The following is a 19,952-nucleotide window of genomic DNA, read 5'->3' as shown; positions in this document are numbered from 1 at the left end:
TGTGTATTTTTGTCCAATATTTTCTTGCTTTTGGTCATGTCCACCACGTATGATAATATGAACCAGATACTTGTTTACACTTCCAACATTTAGCCAATCTGTCTTTATACATTTTTGCCAGTCTTGCTTGTGCAAAGTGCCATCTACAAAACATTTTATACATATTTTCCTTATATGCAGTCGACATCATCAACTTAATATTTCTATCCCACAGTTTCTGCCATTTTTTCTAAATCTATTGCATATCCAAAGTTTTTAGATCAGGCAATCATTGTCTCCTTTACCTGCTCAATTTCAAGTTTAATACTTAATAAATAACAATACAGTTTATCAGTTTATCATCTGTTTCAATCAATAGCTGATTGGAACAATTGCCTTAGTGTTGATGTAGCTTCCAATAAGCAAGCAGGATTGTTTTTCTTTCCTTGCAATTACAACAGCCAAAAGGCTGAGACAGCCCTCTAGGGCAGTGTTTCTCAACCTTGGCAACTTGAAGATGTCCGGACTTCAACTCCCAGAATTCCCCAGCCAGCAAATGCTGGCTGGGGAATTCTGGGAGTTGAAGTCCGGACGTCTTCAAGTTGCCAAGGTTGAGAAACACTGCTCTAGGGAACCTTATCCAATAAATGACAAATATATATTGTGCTATGATTCTACCCATCTAATTTACAGACAGTATCCCCCCATATTAGACTTATTTTAAAAATATTAAAAATATTTTTAAAACAAATACTTTAAAAAGAAATATTTTGTTTTATTGAGCTAGAGAAGTAAGCCATAGTTTACCTGAGAAGGAACACTTTTAGGTGGCTCAATTCTGATTGATGGGTCCCATTCGCCAGGTGGCAGCACAGTCACCTGATCTAGAAACTCATCAATGCCAGCTAAAAGATCATTTCGATCCTTGGCTTTATAAGCAACATCGTGGAAAACCTATACAGACAGGAGAGAGACATTTACTTACACATAATAGCTAAATCAATTCTAATTTCCCCATATGTTCTCTCAAACAGAATCTTTGTCAGGACAACTATTTTGGTTAAACAAGCAAAACTTTAAAATCATCTACCTTGAATATGGAACAATGTATAGATACATAGTATTTGACAGACAGTGAAACAGCATCTTTGCATAAGTTCCAACCAGAATCAAACACTTTTTCACTTAGCTGAGTCACCTTAAACCACAGCTGCCTAACCATGGCTCATTAAAAAAGAACAGAACTGGCTGTGATTATATAGTATATGAATGGAAAGTAACACATATTACAGGTTACTACAATTTACAATGAACCAAGTCATGTAAATATTAAAAGGAGAGTATGCATCACAAAAAACAATTCTACCATGTATTTACTAATGCTTTATTTGAAGCATGTGGGGTAATTATTCCTGACTTTTATAACTCTTTTATGACTCTGTTGCAGTGGTGGGTTCCTACCGTTTCGGACCAGTTTGGCCAAACCAGTAGTGGTATGGCGGCCTGGGTCACTGGAACTGGCAGCACCCCAGGCCTGCCACACCCCCAAACTGGTTCTCCGGGTAGTGCCATAGGTGCTGCTAACTTCCTTCTGCACATGCACATAACAATTTTCATTGCACTGTGGATGCACACGGAGCGAGCGAACCAGCAGTAGTACCTGCCGGGACCCACCCCTGCTCTGTTGGTGTCCTTTTATGTATAGTTCATCCAAAAAATGTAAATGGCTTAGGCCTACAGTGCTTCTCAATTTTGATGACTTTTAAGAAACCTGAACTTCAACTCCCACAATCCCCCAGCCATGCAAAGGTTAAGAAACACTGCTGTACAGAGTGAAATGTCTTGCATACTTCACTTACCTCATCAGTCATGAGGGTAGCCATTGACCTTCCAATCTCATGATATTGCTGTCCTTTCCCTACTGGACCCAGCAAGACAAACAAGAACCTGGTCATTAAGAGAGAAATAGAAGAAGAAATGGTTGCAATATAAGTCAAACATTTTAAAGCCATTTGGAAATTAAGTTTCATTAAAACGAGACAGACCCTGTCCAATTAAAGAAAGGAAAAAGTCTTCAAAAGACCTTTGGCGAGGTGGCGCAGTGGTTAGAGTGCAGTACTGCAGGCTACTTCTACTGATCACCGGCTGCCCGCAGTTTGGCAGATCAAATCTCACCAGGTTCAAGGTTGACTCAGCCTTCCATCCTTTGAAGTCGGTAAAATGAGGAGCCAAATTGTTGGGGGCAATAGGCTGACTCTATAAACCGCTTAGAGAGAGCTGTAAAGCACTATGAAGCAGTATATAAGTCTAAGTGCTATTGCTATTTCCAAGATCTTCCAGAACAGTGAAACTTTTCTCCAGGTATGCAGTTTTAAAAATCTCTGAAGGTGAAATTACTCCTCCATATTCCCTTGCCCCAGTATTTACTCCCTACTGAACCCATCAGGCTCTGTTCAACTCTGTGTTGTTTACACTAAAGTCTCGCCTACTTGCAGCCTCTTGTCCCTAAAGTCATCTTCAACTTTATGAAAAAAAAGGTAGGAGGCAAACCTACTTCCTTTCCATTCAGATCACATATGGTACCTTTCAGAATTCAGTCAATGCAAAACAAAATCCTCAACAGAATAGGAACAAAGGGCCTTTCTGATTAGTCACTGGTTGATCTGAAGGATTCTGTATTATTTGGAACAGCACTTCTAGCAAATGTCAAAAAACAAACACATGCTTTCTTCCTGTATATCAGTGCATATTGTTTTCTGAAAAATACACAAAGGTTGTGCCCAATGTATGTGCATTTACATGAAATTTTCACTTTCCTCTGTATAGACATTCCTCATGCACACACGTCTTTCCTATGCCTGTTAGTGTCTTGCTATCCACAGACAAGAAATTATTAAATATTGATGACATTTTGGATTATACAGTATATGTAGAAAAACATTAATACACATTAATGTAATAAACTCTCCCAAGACTTCCCCCACCCCGAGATGCTTCATGCTCCATGTCCCATTTCTTGGGTCCCAACAGGTTTACTCCTACTTCTACTGGTTATCTCCCAGGCTTTAGGCCTGATTCCCACCTCGCCTAGCAAAACACCCTTCTCACTACTTATCTTTTGAAGAGCTCCAAGGCCTTCCAGAGTGCCGGGATGACTTTCTTCATTGCCCAGACACATGGCACAGTTCTAAAAGCGGCCACCGTTTTGACCCACTGACAAAATGGTGGCCGTATTCGGGTCACTGCTGCATTGCCTGGGGACAAACTGCTTCATTGTGCTGCCTTAACAAGCTCTGCACGCCGCTGCAAAAGCATTCAGAAGCTTCTTCAGCACTGTGGAGACCTCTCTGAGGCAGCAAAAAGAAGCAGTTTGTTTGGCAACCATCATTTTGTCCCTGCTAATTTGTGGGCAGGGACAAAATGGCGGATGCATTTGGGTCGCTGCGACATGGACAAACTGCTTCATTTTGCTGCCTTAACAAGCTCTATACAATCAGCACTGTGGAGACCTAAGGTAGCAAAACAAAACAGTTTGTCTGGTGGCCATCATTTTGTCCCCATACCGTCTGTGAACAGGGACAAAATGACGGCTGTGTTGTGTTTCCACAACGCAGGAACACATGACCTGCCCTCCTTCCATAACATGAGATCTGGAGAGTTTGATAAGTTAAAGGTGGGGTGGAGTGGGGGTGTGAGGAGAATACCTAAGTCCTGCAGTTTTCTGTGGGGTGGGATGGGGGAGAGAGGCAGGAGGGCACTGCAGCGACCTTGTAGTGGGTCATTGGGTGAATGCAGGCCAACTGCAGCTGTCCTAATTTTGAACTGAGGTCGTAAGTAGCTTTGGGGAGCTGTCACTTGCAATTTCAAACATTCGTTAAATGGCCTGTTGCACCTTGAGGATTACCTGTATCTAATACTGTATGAATATTTATGGATCCTTTAATAGAATGCCTCTTTAGAGGTTGCAGTTTTTTTAAAGGATTAAATAGTGTAAGAACAGGAACTATCCAAACCCATCTAAATAAATGTTTAAATTTCTCCTGAGTCCACTGAAAAAGTTGGGGTTTTATTTCAGCAGAGCTTAAAATTGTAGAAATATTTTTTTAAAGCTTCAGTCTAAATTACAAAATTATTAAAATGGATGATTAAATATTTTTTAACTCAATGGGAGTGCAACATGCCAAAGTTTGCAACAAGCACAATTTTAAATGGCATGGACAAATTATTTACAAGCATAAACTCAAATGCAATAATCAAGGTGACAAATAATAGTAGGAGACTTAGAAAACTTTATTGCCACTTTGAATGTACACTAATCAGCATACATTAAAATGAAATTTCATTGCATACATCTCTCAAAGGGTCTCTACCTCTAATATACACTACATAAACATGACTAAATAAATAAATAAATATTAAGCATATACATAACTATGCATATTAGTAGACAATCAGTGTGAAATTAGCACTAATCACTGTTGGGTAAACTGAGAAGGTAAAAAATAAATGAAATCCCGAGAGGAAGGGGCCGATGCCGTGACGAGATGACGCATGATCTCAAAGCTCTGAGATTGCACTCGACACTTTTATTGCACGCTGGGGGGTTAAATCATCCCGAAGAGATGGTGAACAGGAAGATTACATCTTGCTGATCTCGGGGATATTGCAAAATCTCCGAGAAAACCAAGGCAAAAGTCTTCTGCTGGCAATAAAAATTCCAGTCTGTCAAGACTGACAAAGTCAGGGTGACCTCAAAAGAAATATGGAGGAGAAGTGTTAAGCTGGTGAGAAACTTTTATTGTTTTTAAAAAAAATGGACTGCCTATAAAATCTAAAAACTAATTTAAATCAAAGAACAGAAGAACTTAGTGGCAAATTTGATTTTTGTAATGGTTCTGGACAGTGATTAGCTTACTTTCTAAATGTTATTTACATGGACTGATTCTAAGTAAACCTTTTCAAATGGATGGATTATCCTAACATTTCTTCTGACTCTGTAAGCTACAAATTGTTTTTATTTTGACACTTTTATTGCTTGGCTGTTCTGGCTTAAGATCTCATAAGATTTTACAGCTGTTCCTCTGAAGTTTGTTTTCGCTTGCAGAGAGTTTGCGAGTGTGTTTCAATCTTGCTGAGCTTCTAAGAAAAAATACCTGCGTATAAACATGGCGCCTCTTCAAGCGGTGCTTTTAGCTTTGAAGAGGGTGTTTGATACAGAGGAAAGAATTGAGAGAAAATTGGACTATTTGGTGCATTTGGCAACAAAATGTAATGAAAAAACTGAAAATGTTCTTCAAATGCAAAATAAGAAGATGGAAATTCAAAAAATTGAAATGGAAGGAATATAAAGAGATTGAGCCTGTTGATATTCGTGGCAATTGGTTTATTTCTGAGGGAGGAAAGAGTGGAATATTCAATGAGAAATTAAATGGAGAGAAAACTTATTTCAAAGGACAGCACATAGAAGGAGAAGAAAGCATTAAAAGCATTAAAGAACTTATGGATTATGAAATACTATTTGCAAAATATTTGATAACACTGCTGAGAATTAAAGATAAACTGAAAAAGGAAACAGAAGGAGGGTGTCAACATTATATGAGAGATACTACAAACAAGGAGTTGCAAAGATGAGTCCGTACAGATTTGTTTAAGAAGATGTTTGGAGAATTGGATCCACAAATGGCAGTAGATATAAGATTGTTTTGCTATTGGAGAGATACAGGTTGATAGATGGAAGAGTATAATTCAAAATTAGCTAAACTTAGTTAAATTCAGTGATAATAGGTATAGTTAAATAAAAATTGATAATGATAGTAATGTATACAATGTTGAGCTGTTATGATAAGTAATGATTGGATATGAATAATGAATGTTACCTGAGAAGGGAAGGTTAGAAATTTTTTGGACTATATATAAAGATTAATAATAACAATAATAATAAAAAAGAACAAAATTAGACACAGTTAAGTTTTGACTAATAGGGGAAAATGTTATGATATAGGATATACTTAAATGAAGAAAGGATAATGATAATAAATTATATACATGGAGGATTAGAAAATTTTGGTATTAAATATTATGGATGTTTAGCTAAAACAGGATATGAGGATTTAATGTTAATGGAGGATTTTATAAATAAGTAAATGAAATGCCAGCATGTGGTTATGTATTAAATCTTGGTATATTTTAGGATGAAGGACGTTTAAATAACTATAGTCAAATAAAAGTGGAGGTATGATGATGGTAATATAATAAATATTTGAGTTAAGATATTTGAATTAATATGAATTATATTTGATGACGGTAGAAGAGATGCACAAAAGCCTTTTGTAACCAGCTGATACACTTTCTACAGTTTGTAAAGAAGGTGGATTTGTATGTTTTGTTTTGAAAATAAAGATTTTTTTTTTACAAAAAAAAAATTAATAAAATAAATGAAATCCCAGAGGCGTTGATGGTGAACCATCACTTCTGTAACACTGCCAAGAAAACTGCATAGCTGCAGTCACTAAGAAGCATCATTGACTTGAGGACATCAGTACTATTAGTTATCTCCAAACGCTCCCATCATCACTACCACATTTTACCTGGTAGGGAGTGGAACTTCAGTCATGCCTGGAAGAAGAACAGCGGGTGATAAGCGTAAGAAGGCAATAATAGGTTGTTTCAGGAAATCCGCTTCTCCAATTAAAACATTTGCAGCTTCGGCTCCAACAGGAATCTTCTTCATAAAATGAAGGTCTGCCTAGTTACATGGAAAAAAAGCTTAATTTTTAAGGCAGAACTGATATTATGATGCATTTAATAAATACAGATATTATGATGCATTTAATAAATACAGATATTATGATGCATTTAATAAATACAGATATTATGATGCATTTAATAAATGCAGATATTATGATGCATTTAATAAATACAGATATTATGATGCATTTAATAAATACAGATATTATGATGCATTTAATAAATACAGATATTATGATGCATTTAATAAATACAGATATTATGATGCATTTAATAAATACAGATATTATGATGCATTTAATAAATACAGGTAATGAATACAGGTAATTTAATAAATACAGTCAACACTCTCTTTCAGCAACTGTTCAAAGTTACGACAGCACTGAATAAGAAGATTTATGACCAGTCCTTGAAGTTGTGGCCGTCACAGCATCTCTGATGTAATTTGAGTGCTTCACAACCTATGTGCATTTACAACAGGAGTAGTGTCCTGGGATCATGCAATCACCATTTGCAATGTCCACAGCTGACATCCAACAAGCAAAGTCAATGAGGAAGTCAGCAAGGAATTTACGAGTTGCAGTTACATGATATCATGCTTAATGATTCAGGGTGACTTGCTTAACACCTGCAGCTGGAACCGATGTAAGTTATCATGGACATGTGACATTTCACTTAACAATTGTTGTACTTAGTGACGGTCCCAGTTGTGGTCAGGGACTACCTGTATAGATTCCAGAGAACCTCCTCCTTTTGGGGCTGATTTTAGAGTTTTTAAAAATAGACATTATACAGAGATGCTCATATCCAGATGAGATGCTGATATACCATGGCTGCTACTCATGACAGCAATAATGACCTATGGTAAAACTTTTTTCCCATTGACAGTGATATTATTCACAAAGTCAGTTTGGCCGAAGATGCCAATTCAGAATAAAAGCAATGCCAATTGTTTTCATTTGACTTTGATGGAGTCAAATCTGATTGGCTCTAAGATCTGATTGGCTCTAAGATGCTCTTACAATTAGTGATAAACAATTACATTAACTCACTTTGCTCATATCTGTTGGGGTAGTATCATGAGTCAATCCATTTCTAACTTCTAGTGTGTTAGAAGGAGGAGGAGTCAGTGAAATTACTCCTAAATAGAAACAGAGAGGAAAAATCTAGATAATTTGTTGCATTAATTATTACATTATACACCATACACTGAACATATAATTTTGAAAAAATATATTTTACAAACCCTTATCAACAATAAACACATGTAGATTGCTTGATTTCACTCATAATGTCTATCTGTCCATGGATTATTTTACTTATGTGAATGGCATGTACAAAAAGAAAACAACAGTCATGAACTGATGCTTTGCTGTAACAAATTTTTAACATGGTAAAGCTCATAACAATTTTCACTGCAAGCAAATGACACGTTCTTTTAAAAAAGCAACTTGAACAAAATGACAAATGTTTCCTAGCTCCCTCCATTTTTTTTATTTTTTTATTATTGAACTAAACAAATGGAGGACGTGATACGGTCACATCCTAAAGAAGTCATTATACCTTATGAAAATAATAAAATTAATTCCCAAAAAGAAAATTTAGTTTTAGAAACAAGCAAAAAACATTGTATGAATTTGCCAACTATTCTTCCATAATAGTAGCAATGAAAGTGGTGGATCGACTCTCTATAGTGAAACCATAGCTGCTTCTATCTATGGGCTGTTAGAAAAGATTTCCATTACTTGGGAAATTTTTCATGGAAAACAAAGGATCTAATTCTGTCATTATCAACAGCATTCAAAAATTGGAATTAGAAATTGCCACTGCTGAACTTTGGGAAAATGTAAACACTGGTTGTGTGCTGAACATAGTTTTGAGTTTAGTTTCTCTCTCCCTCTCCTTCTCCCTCCCTCTCTCTCTCTTTCTCTCTCTCTCTCTCTCACACACACACACAGACACACACACACAACTACCTTCTGTCTGGATTGTGACACGCACCCTGCCCTGTGTATAAATGTGAGGACAGACTAATGTTTTGGGATTTCCATTTCTTAAGTACGAACGAAGCTGGATTGAAAGAAAATGAGTATGATTTTCAAATTGGAGTCCAAAACATCAAAAACTTGTACTATGCCTTTGGCAACATTAAATGATAAATGATATGTCACCTCTGATAATTAAAGTCAAGGAACATAATGAAAAAGGTTCATGCTGGGACAGTTGATCTTGGGAGAGTCTATCTATATGGTTGCTAACTGTCAACACTGAATTAACATGACATAATAAATCAATACAACTGACTACTAGAGGTTTTTGGACATTTACAATTAAAATGCTTATTTAAAAGGTGATTAACATACATAAATTATTTAGGCGAAATAGTTAAGGTAAAAGGCAGCAAATTACACCTTAATATAATGTGTGAACTAGGCTGTCAATTCAATATGGTTAATTTATTTGGGGATAGCATATTACACAAACAGAGTAGTTTTGGTTGGTTTCACTCGAGATTATCATTCACTTTATTAGGTGAATGCAGCCAGTTTGTCTTCCAAATTGCTGAAGCAGTATAGCAAAAGGGAAAGGACAAGCTGCATGCAATTAGTCATGTCCATGCATCAAGTCCATATTCAGAGTCACTGAATGGAGATGACGGCCTATAAGATTAATAAATAAATAAATGATAGATTGAGTAAAATTTGTCAGATGGAGTAAGTATTTGCCAAAATAATGTGTTTGTTTTTCATATTCCTCTGCTACTCTGAAGTATGTACAATCCAGAAACCAAGCAGAGGCACATTCTCTGATCATTAGATCCATACACAAACATTTGTGGTTTGGATTCGGGTGTTGTGCAACCGAACTAGTGGTTGTTGTAAATCAGAAGTTGTTACATATTCCCAATGATTTCTCAACATTTGGTTTATAATTCCTAATGTAATGAGCAAATTGGACCAGAATTACAGGGATTCTTTACCTGTCTTATCAATTGAGTGAGGATCAGACTTTCTCTGGCCACTGTCTCCAAAAGAACGGACCATTGGAAGGATGTTTCTCTTCTTTTCATGCAGATGATGGTGTTTTTTCAAGAGGGTGTCCCAGAATTTTTTACGTGTGGATTCATCATAGGATGAAAATATGCTATCCAGGATCATTTCTGAAAAGAGGAAAAACCACCTAGTTATACAAATGCAATGCAGGTTACACTGCGATTAGTGAACCTGAATTAAAATCATATTAATTAGACTGGGTATGGTTGGAAGGTTCAGCAGTATAGTTTTTCCAATGGGAGGAAAGAAAAACTTAATTATATATTTTTCCTATTATAGCAGCAATCCTTATAATCCTTTGCACACCTGCATTTTTAAAACTAGTCCATTAACAGAAAAGAGCATTTCACAACACATCAGATTGGACCATTTATAACAGAATGAATGTCTTCAAAGGAGACAAATACAGGAGGTCCTCAACTACAATCTCAATGGCGCCCCAAATATCCATTCCATTGGCCATTGTTGTGCCTCATTTTATGATCTTTTTCTGCCAGAGGTTTTAAGTGAATCACACAGTTGTTAAGTGAATCTGACTTCCCCCATTGACTTTTCTTATCAGAAGCTAGCTGCGAAAATTATATATGGTAATCACATGATTCCAGGATGCTGCAGCTGTCATAAACATATGCAGGTTCCCAAGTGTCTGAATTTTGACCACATGACCACAGGCTGCAAAGGTCGTAAGTGTGAAAACGGATAAGTCACTTTTTTCAATGCCACTGTAACTTCAAGTGGTCACAACAAATGATTGTAACTTCAAACTCCCAAAATGGTTTCTAAAAAATATAATATAAAGACTTTTACACAAGCGTATTTGCAATATCAGTTCATTTCTTGTATCTTTCAAGCTATATAGCTGTGATGGCGAACCATTGGCACGCGTGCCCAAAATGGCATATGGAGCCATGTCGCCTGCCATTCCTCTTTTGGGTTTCTGCACGCACAATGATCAGCTGGCTTTTGTGCAGGCGGCAGTGCCAGAAACAGGAAGAGCTGGTCACTCCGGCCAGCTGATTGCATGCCAGTAACCGGAAGTCTAATTGCGCCCGCTGGAAACCGTAAGAGGAACGGGTGAGGCAATGTGTGCCAAGTGACATGGCTCCATGTGGCACTTTAGGCACGCATGCCATAGGTTCGCATAGTACGTCCCAAACGAGCACAGTCGGTACCGAAAAGGTTTGCCATCACTGCTATCTAGTATCATATTCAAGAACAAGAATGTGTTTCTTCTTTCAAGGGTACTGGCATTTATTTCAATGAGAAAGTGTTCAGTCATCAGATAATGCATTCTTATTGGCTTTTGATTTAGAAGTCCATGCTTGTTCTTCTCTTAAATTAGATCTCATGCCCTGGGATTGGTTAGACAGTGGCAGCAGTATGCTTGAGTAAGGATACTAAAATATGCATTCTATTTCTTTTTGAGGGGGAAAAAAATCTAACCTAGAAACAATGCAATCACCCCAAAGTGACAATCAGAGGAAAATTCTTAACTGCCATATTTAATTCTCAGAATAGCTATCCATGATGCTCCATTCCATGAGTAATGGAGGTAGGAGGGAGATTCATATAAAGAGCCAAATCTGTTCTGGCTTCCACATTTTTTTTTAATCCAACATTTTAAAAATAGTTAAAGGGGGGGAAAAACAGAAGGCACAATAAACACTCTTTTCTCAACCATTTGTGCTACTTTGGCATCATATCTTCCCACCCACCAAACCTGCATTAATGAGGATTAATATTCTCTAAATGTAATGAATCACCAAACTGAGCAAACTAGCTTGATTTTTAAATTAAACGAAACCTTCCCATAATCTGTGGTCCTGCAGATTGTTGGAAATATAACTCCAAAAATTCCTAGTCATCGTGTGCAAGGCTCGATATTCCCAATGTCATATCCCTAAAACATCTGGAGGGCACCAAATTAAGGAAGACTGCTATATTATTCTGCCTTGAAACAGATTTCCAGAATTTGAGGAAATTTCTGTCTAATCCAAGTTTGCATCTGGGCAGGTTATATCTGGGAAGGATGTTCTCTGTACACAGGAGAAGGCGGCATAGAGAACAGATTCCTTGACTTTTATTCTCATAAATTGTTAAAAATAGCACCTGCAACGTCTTCAGTGCAGTTTGCAGGTTTATCCAGAAGGATACTCCCATTGATGATGCAGCTCCTCAGTTCAAAGAGACTGTGCAGTGAGAGAGTAGCCACATACGGCTTACTCCATCGTTCTCCTCCGTCTTCCACATCTTCCTCAAATTTCAGCCATCTGCAAGTGAGGCAACCAACACAACCCAAATCAAATACTACAGCAAAAGGTTTCAGGATCAATACATAATATTTATTTTTCCAGATGGCTTGGAAGACCCAGCTGTGAAATAGAGAAGCTGAGCAAGCTTTTATGCATTAATATCAGTGAACTTTAATGTGAAGTCAAAATTCCTCAAAATCTACCAGGCCCTGTCCCACATCAATGAAAGCACTTACAGAGGGCTGTAAAGAACTGTGAAGCGGTATATAAGTCTAAGTGCTAGTGCTATTTTTCCATAGAATGCTGCCTGACTTAAATTTACCTTGGCAATAATCTTCATAGATTTCTTGCTTTGCCCTCAATCTCAGCATATACAAATGCTAAATTTACAAGGAGGCACTACTGTTTCATTCCAATTCCTATATTTTTAACTAATAATAAATTCCTTTTTTACAACCCTGTAATCCCTTAATTCAGGGTACAGTTGGGATGTGACTGGATGGAGCTGAATGTTTACTAGCTGGATACCCTTCCTGACACCACATGAAGTTTGGAGCAGACATTTATCCTTTGCGTCCTACTGTAGGAGAGAAACATTTACTGCTTCCTAGGACTGAACTCTCAACCTTCTGGTTTAAATAATAATAATGACAAAGTCTAAACATTTGGGGCTGACTGTGCTACCAATCATAGTAAGCATAGCAGCTATAAAAGTAATAAATAAGTACTACTGTGTGTGTAGTAGCAGGCATTAGTATTCTATCTGCCAGAAGATGGCATCATTTTACAACCAACTAAGGCAATAATAAATGTATTATTTTAAGGTTTTTATCAGCTTCCAAATGTTATTTTCTATTTACTTACTCATATATTTTGAATTATGTTTGGTAGTGCATTAAATGTACTCCTGAATCAAATTTGGAATTACTTTAAAACCATTTCTGAACTCTGTTCAAAGTGGTATTTGGCACAATAGTTATCAGTACTATAGCCAACAGAAATGCACTCCTCCAGAAATTGATTTTAACTGAATCAATTTCAACTGAAATTGAATCAACTATAGAGCCGAGGTGGCACAGTGGTTAGGGTGCAGTACTGCAGGCCACTTCAGCTGACTGTTATCTGCAGTTCAGCGGTTCAAATCTCACCGGCTCAAGGTTGACTCAGCCTTCCATCCTTCCGAGGTGGGTGAAATGAGGACCCAGACTGTGGGGGCAATATGCTGACTCTGTAAACCGCTTAGAGAAGGCTGAAAGCCCTATGAAGCGGTATATAAGTCTAACTGCTATTGCTATTGCTATTGAATCGACAGATAATGATGTAAGCTTGAATTTTTCCCCACAATTGTAAGATGAGCTACTGAATGCACAGAATTGTCCTGATTTGACATGGTATTATCTCATGCTGACACAAAACCAGTTGTGCACTTCAAAATAACCCACAAATTGGGAAAACTTTTGAACAGACTACCAGATTCAGAGATTTTCAGGTAAAATTAGAACAGATTCCACACAGGAGCAGAAGCTGCTTCTAAACCAGAAATCCTGATCTGACAAATTCTGCCCAAGTAAAATTGGAACAGACATACTGAAGACCATGTTTAAAAGGTGATTTGTTTGTTCCCTGTTAACAATCAACATGCAGGAAAAATAACTCCCTGGTTCTTTTGCTTTCTTTCTGAATTATAAAGCTGAATCAATTATACAGAAAGGTGGAATACAACCTTGTTGTACGTTTATACATTTATTAATTTTTACCTTGCTGTTTCTTTCCACTCTGATTCTTCACCTTCTTTCACACAGATTTCATCCATTTCTGTGAATAGGTCATGGGGGACATGCTCCTCGTCCTCTTCCATACCAAGGATAAGATGAACTCGCTGAGATGGGGAATCTAAAAAGTGGAACATTGTATTAATAAGTCTAATGACGAGGACAGTGGTAATGTATTCTTTGTAGATATGGAAACGCACAGGGACAGAAAAATTAAGAAAAAAGAATTACAAAGCATACAGACAGTTCTCAACTTACAACCATTCATTTAGTGACTATTCAAAATTATAACAGCATTGACAAAAGTGGCTTATGGCCAATCAATCAGAATAGAGCTGGAAGGGACATTGGAGGTTTTCTAGTCCAACCCCTTGCTCAAGCAGGAGACCCTATACCATTTCAGATAGGTGGCTGTCCAGTCTTTTCTTTAAAATGTCCAGTGATGAATACACCTACAACTTTTGAAGGCAAGCTGTTCCACAGGTTGTTTGTTCTCACTGTTAGGATCTTTCTCTTTAATTCCAGGTTGCTTCTCACCTTGATTAGTTTCCATCCATTGTTTCTTGTTTTGCCGTCTGGTGCTTTGGAAAATAAGTTTTCTTTCTTGTAGCAGCCCTTCAAATACTGGAATGCTGTTATCATGTCACCTCTAGTCAGAGATGAAATCCAGCAGGTTCTGGAGAACTGGTAGCAGAAATTTTGAGTAGCTCGGAGAACTGGCAAATGGCACCTCTGGCTGGCCTCAGAGTGGGATGGGAATTGAGATTTTGCAGTATCCTTCCCCTGCCACGCTCACCAAGCCACGCCCACAGAACTGGTAGTAAAAAAAATTGAATTTCACCACTGCTTCTAGTCCTTCTTTTCTCTAGACTGGCCATACCCAATTCCTGCAGTCGTTCTGCAGATTTCACAATTATATCTGTTGCAGCATCCCCACAGTCATGTGATCAATATTTGGGCACTTGTCAACTGGCATGTATTTATGATGTGTCCTGAGGTCATGTGATCACCTTCTGAGATGATTTGTTACTTCCCAGCTGGCTTGACAAACCAAGTCAGTGGGTGAAGCCAGATTTACTTTACAGCTGAATGATTCACTTAACAACTGCAATTATTCACTTAATATAATTGTGGCAAAAAAGGTCGTAAAATGGAGCACAACTCAATAACTGCCTTGCTTAGTAACAGAAATGTTGGGCTCCATTGTGGTCATAAGTTGAGCACTACCTGCATACAGAGAGAAATCTAACAGATAAAAGGGGCAAATTCCAGAAAAGATCTTGCAAAGTCATCAGTTCTCAAAAAATATCAGTCAAAGATGTGATTCTTTTAGTTCGTTGTTTCTGTTGTTCTATTCTTTGGTGAATGAAAGTCATTATTAGTAATTTTTCTATTAGTGAAGAAGTAAATAGAATCTGCAGAACCAAAAGTTCGTTTAAAAAAAAACAAGTTACACAAAAGTAAAGTCACCTTTAAATGAAACTCAAGTTCATAGACCCACCCATATAGATTTTTTGGTAACTATATAGAGGTAGAATAATAAATCCCCCTTCTTCTGGGATTTCTTTTCTTTGTGTAGTTTACAGCCTTCTATTTCCTGGAGGTTTCTAAACAAACCAATTCTACTTAGTCCCGAGCTTAGAAAAGATCAGTCAATAATTAACCTATGAGCAAAGATGCCCACCTCCTCCTGCACTTTAGATTATATTGCCATTTTGTTTGTTTCTGCTAAGTATCTTTCATTTGTGATGTGCCACTCTAATCTTTCAGTTCCCTTTTAGATTCCTTATTCCGGCAACATGTTATCGAATGTCTTAGCTGCATTCAGTCAGCTGTCTGACTGATATCTAAATGTTCAGTCCTGGATGGCACCCTATGAGTTGTGATCTAAGTAACTAGGTGGAGAGTCTCTACCTGGCTAAGCATCACATGTAATGTACTTTTACTGTACTGGTGTAAGGATGCAAAGTGTATGGGATTACATCACACATGAATACAGGTGGGACTTCCCATTTCCTTCTTTTTGTGGCGAGTTTTACAACTTTTTAAAAAATACTTAGAATGGTATCTATTTTAGGAGTTACACTATAATTAACTACATCAGAGTGGTGCAGTGGCCTAGAGATGGAGCTCTTGCCTCGCAATCAGGAAGCTGTGCGTTCAATCTTAGGTAGAGACAGATATTTTTCTCTCTGGAGGCAATGAGAATAGATCTGCTGAACAAAGCTCCGCACTGGTGACAGGAAGGACATCCAGCCATTAAATGCTCAGCTAGCTCTATTCAGTTGCCCAGACTCCACCCCGCAAGGGATCATGGAATTGTTAAATGATGATGATGATGACGACGACGACGACTATAATTAACTACATCAAATTGTGGGAAACAATGTCAGGTTTAAAGGTTTAATGCTGATTAGAGAGCAATCCAAGACCACCAAAAGTTAGTTTGGGCAACAGTTTGGTTGTCAGTAGTTCACTTCTGTAGTTTAGGCCAAAACCCCTGCCCTACATTAATGATCACACATACACAATGGTATATCTAAAAAATGTTTAGGATCATGCTCGTTCACGAGCTGAACATGAGTAAGTGCGTTAGGCCTGGAAGGTAAAAATGGCTAATGAAGCTGCAAAAAGGAAATCATAGCGCCAAGTCATGGCAAGGAACTTTCCCACTTTATTCCATACTAAGCAATCCTTCAGAACCTCTGAAGATTGGAAAACACTTTTGGCTCAGACACTTAAGAAGAAATGTATCTTAGTTGGGAAAAGGGCAAATTCAGATGATCCATCATATGGGAGACAGTTACAATACACATAACTCTAATGGGCAAGGGGAGACATAACAATACTTTCCAACGTACCTGAAAGGCTAGCATGCAAACACATCCTTTGCTACCAGGAAAGGATTATATAAAATTCAGCTGCAAGAGGCAATTTTTATTTGAGCATGAAGTGTGCTGCTCTAAGAGCAGTTCCATAATGGAACTGATTGACTGGAAGTTCAGGCTTCTCCATTAGGATAGGTATTCAAGCAGAGGGTGAGCTGCCACCAATTGTATATTTTAGTTTCTGAATCAGAATAATGGCCTGCAAATGCTTGTGTGTTTGGGTGACTCTAGGGTGATCCTACTATTTCAGAGACAATAGGTCCTGTCCATCTCCAAATCTTTCAAAGATTAAGCATTAAAAGTTCTCAGCCATATTCTGAATGCCTCCATAAGATCCTAAAGAACTTATACACGACAATAGTATGGCAAATAGGAGAGTATATGGCTCACTCCCCCATTGTGTTCTATTATCAACACACACTTACCGTAAGTTTCATGCTCCTCCAATATACTTTCCTTTATCCGAGCTCGTTTCCTGTGTTTGGTTCTGTGTTGTCTGTGGCCTTGTTTAGCCAAAGGCATCCGCACCCCAACATATAATGTCCTGTGCCCTGGAACAAAAGCAAATTGTCAGGTATTTATGGCTTTGACTTTGTTGAAATTACACCAGCAAACCATCAGAAATACAGAAAAGGTCATCTTCCTTGTTAAAGCCACACTTCACCATTATGTTGAATGTAGACCTTGGAACATGAGTTTACTTTTACTTACGTTTACGTTTACTTTTACTTTTACTTTTTTTACTTCTACTTCTACTTCTTTTACTTCTACTTCTACTTCTACCTTATTGTCATTGCACATCATACAACGAAATTAAATGCTGTCTTCAGTGTACATTATAACTATAAAAATAAAAACACAAACACACATCCTTCATATGCTATATAATTGAAATTGAAAACCTGATATCAGTCCAATATATACAGGTAGTCCTTGACGTACAACCACAATTGAGTCCAAAATTTCTGTTGCTAAGCAGAAAGCTATACAACTATAGCTATACAACTGCTTTAAATAAATAAATAAAATAAGGATTTGTTGTAAAAAAATATCATAACTACAAATGGTCACTAAACAAGGCATTCATCAAACAAGGACTATCTATATTTCAAGCTGTCATTACACTCTAAGCAAACTACGCCAGCTTTTGTACATACTACTGTAATTCATAAGATTTGTTACAGCTATTAATAATTTCTGGTCCTTCTTATGTAATACAGCTAATGAAATACCTACCCATGATTTCCTGAAAGCTAATATATCATCTAAATATGAGGTACAGGATGCTTCCATCCAGAATGAACTGAAGAACCAAACCATTAACAGAATGTGATTAAAACTTCTAATTTTGGGGGGGGGGGGAGATGCATCCTGCAGTCAGAAGCAGCCTTGACTCAAAATGAACAACAATGAAGTTTGCTAATTACATTAAGAGAACAAGTATGCATTTATTTATTTATTATTTTTATTTATTTATTTGCTTTCCTTCTTTAAGAGAAATCCCAATGTAATTTATACTTTAACATTACAATCAAAAAGAATTTTAAAAGGATAAAACAAGTGACAAAAATATATCACTTGTAAAATTAGTGCTAAAGCAATTAAAACCCGCAGTAACATTATCCTGTTCCTAAAAGCTTGGTAAATAAAAATGACTTTGCCAGAGGAAGAAAAGGCAATAAAAATGGTGAAGACTGAAAACATCAGTCCTTAGCCAGTTGTTACACCTCAGCATGAGAGAGAGAGCGCGCACCCAGAGTACAGGCTTTCCATAGATGTCCTTAGGGGAAGAGTAGGAACATATAAAAAGAAGTGTAAAAAGAAGATACTGCGTCCCAAATGATGAAGAGCTATATAGATTAAAATCAGAACCTATAATTGGTACTGGAATTGATCTGCAAGCCAATAAAAAGAATAAAGAACTTCTGTGATGAACCTGTTTCACAGTTCAAATCTTGCTGCAATATTTTGTAGTACAATTGATATTTCTGAATCATCGTCAAGGGCAGCCCCAAGTATATAGTTCATTACAGTAATCTAAACAAGACATTTTGAAGGGATGGATTCTTGTAATGCAGCTATCTCTATCCCAGTAAAGCCTGAGGTAATGGAAGGTATTTCATTTTTTTTTAAAAGCTACCACCACTTGGGCCCCTCATGTCAAAGATGGGTTAGAAGTGCTCTAAGCTACTAATTTGACTTCTATGGAAATGGCATAGAACGATAGAAACTACATAGACTAATACGATCAGGTATTAATTCATCCAGAGCTATGAATTAATGCTGAAACTGTAGCTGATTTTGCCATATTTGACCTGTTTTGTCTTCAAAGCGTCATGCCAATAAATCACACAGAAAGCTACCAAAGATTCTGTACGATCTAACTGGACTGGATAGCACCACAATTACCTGGAAAGACTTCCAATAATTGGCAGTGAGAGGATAAATGGTGGAAGAGAATATTTCTGGCCTCCATCACAACTTCAAAGTAAGCCCAGTGATTGGCTCCTGTTAGTGTTCAATTGAATTTCCTATGATTTTTTGTCTGTCTGCCTTCTGATTTGTCTCTCATCTGCTAAATCTTTAAATAATGAATGATTTATATTGTGTGAGGTACAAACTAAGTCAGTACAGCAAGCTTGTTAGTTTCTGAATTTGAAATAGCAGCCGAAGCCTTACAATCAAAATTAGCACAAAAAGAGGGAAATCCAGCATTACCATGTGAGCAGTACATTAATAATTACTATGAATTATAGTTCCCATATAGCACATCAATTTTTAGATGACTATGAGATGAACTGCTCATGTGATTGCTGCATCTTTCTATACATTTTGTTCATACCATTTGACATTCTCCATTGACAGAAAAATCGTAAGCATTCCCTCTCTGTCTCTGCTCAGGCACGAGTTTAGCCAGGATGATTACGCTACCAAGAGTTTCACATTTGCTCCTGGTGAGAATTCTCTGATGTTAATGGTGTAAACATGTTGCAGGCTCAGGGGGAATCATACTAATATAGGAAATGAGAGAATAGGAGTCTCTTTTGTGATTGCCTGCGCACCACACTAGGAGAAAGAAAATTTCTCTTAAAAAGGCCTATACACTCAGGAGAATTGGACTGGAAGAAAAGACAATGAAAGCAGTGATGGGTTGCTATTTGTTTTACTATTGGTTTGCTTGTGCTCGCGCAACACTTCTATGCGAATGGGTGGAGCCTCCCGCCGCTGCCCCTACCGGTTCGCCGAATCTGGGCTCGCCAA

The 19,952-nt window shown here is 37.4% G+C and overlaps 1 protein-coding gene across 1 annotated transcript in view; it reads right to left on the bottom strand.

Moving 5' to 3' along the window:
• The window catches only part of LOC106548578 (electroneutral sodium bicarbonate exchanger 1), a 99,013-nt gene that overhangs the window by 40,373 nt on the left and 38,688 nt on the right, over positions 1 to 19,952 (bottom strand). The window contains exons 3-10 of the mRNA XM_087710434.1: positions 17,117 to 17,242; positions 13,789 to 13,924; positions 11,889 to 12,049; positions 9,707 to 9,886; positions 7,779 to 7,867; positions 6,567 to 6,724; positions 1,839 to 1,926; positions 787 to 933 (exon numbers count right to left, since the gene is read on the bottom strand). Of these exons, the coding sequence (XP_087566560.1) occupies positions 787 to 933; positions 1,839 to 1,926; positions 6,567 to 6,724; positions 7,779 to 7,867; positions 9,707 to 9,886; positions 11,889 to 12,049; positions 13,789 to 13,924; positions 17,117 to 17,242 (1,085 nt within the window). The remainder of the gene's footprint in view (positions 1 to 786; positions 934 to 1,838; positions 1,927 to 6,566; positions 6,725 to 7,778; positions 7,868 to 9,706; positions 9,887 to 11,888; positions 12,050 to 13,788; positions 13,925 to 17,116; positions 17,243 to 19,952) is intronic.

Source organism: Thamnophis sirtalis, unplaced genomic scaffold (genome assembly GCF_051295495.1).
Source record: "Thamnophis sirtalis isolate CommonGarterSnake01/CBP01778 unplaced genomic scaffold, rThaSir2_p1.2 scaffold_3, whole genome shotgun sequence".
NCBI classification, from domain to species: Eukaryota; Metazoa; Chordata; class Lepidosauria; order Squamata; family Natricidae; genus Thamnophis; species Thamnophis sirtalis.
The sequence above is the reverse complement of the archived record's forward strand: the minus strand, read 5'-3'. Positions and strand labels throughout refer to the sequence as shown.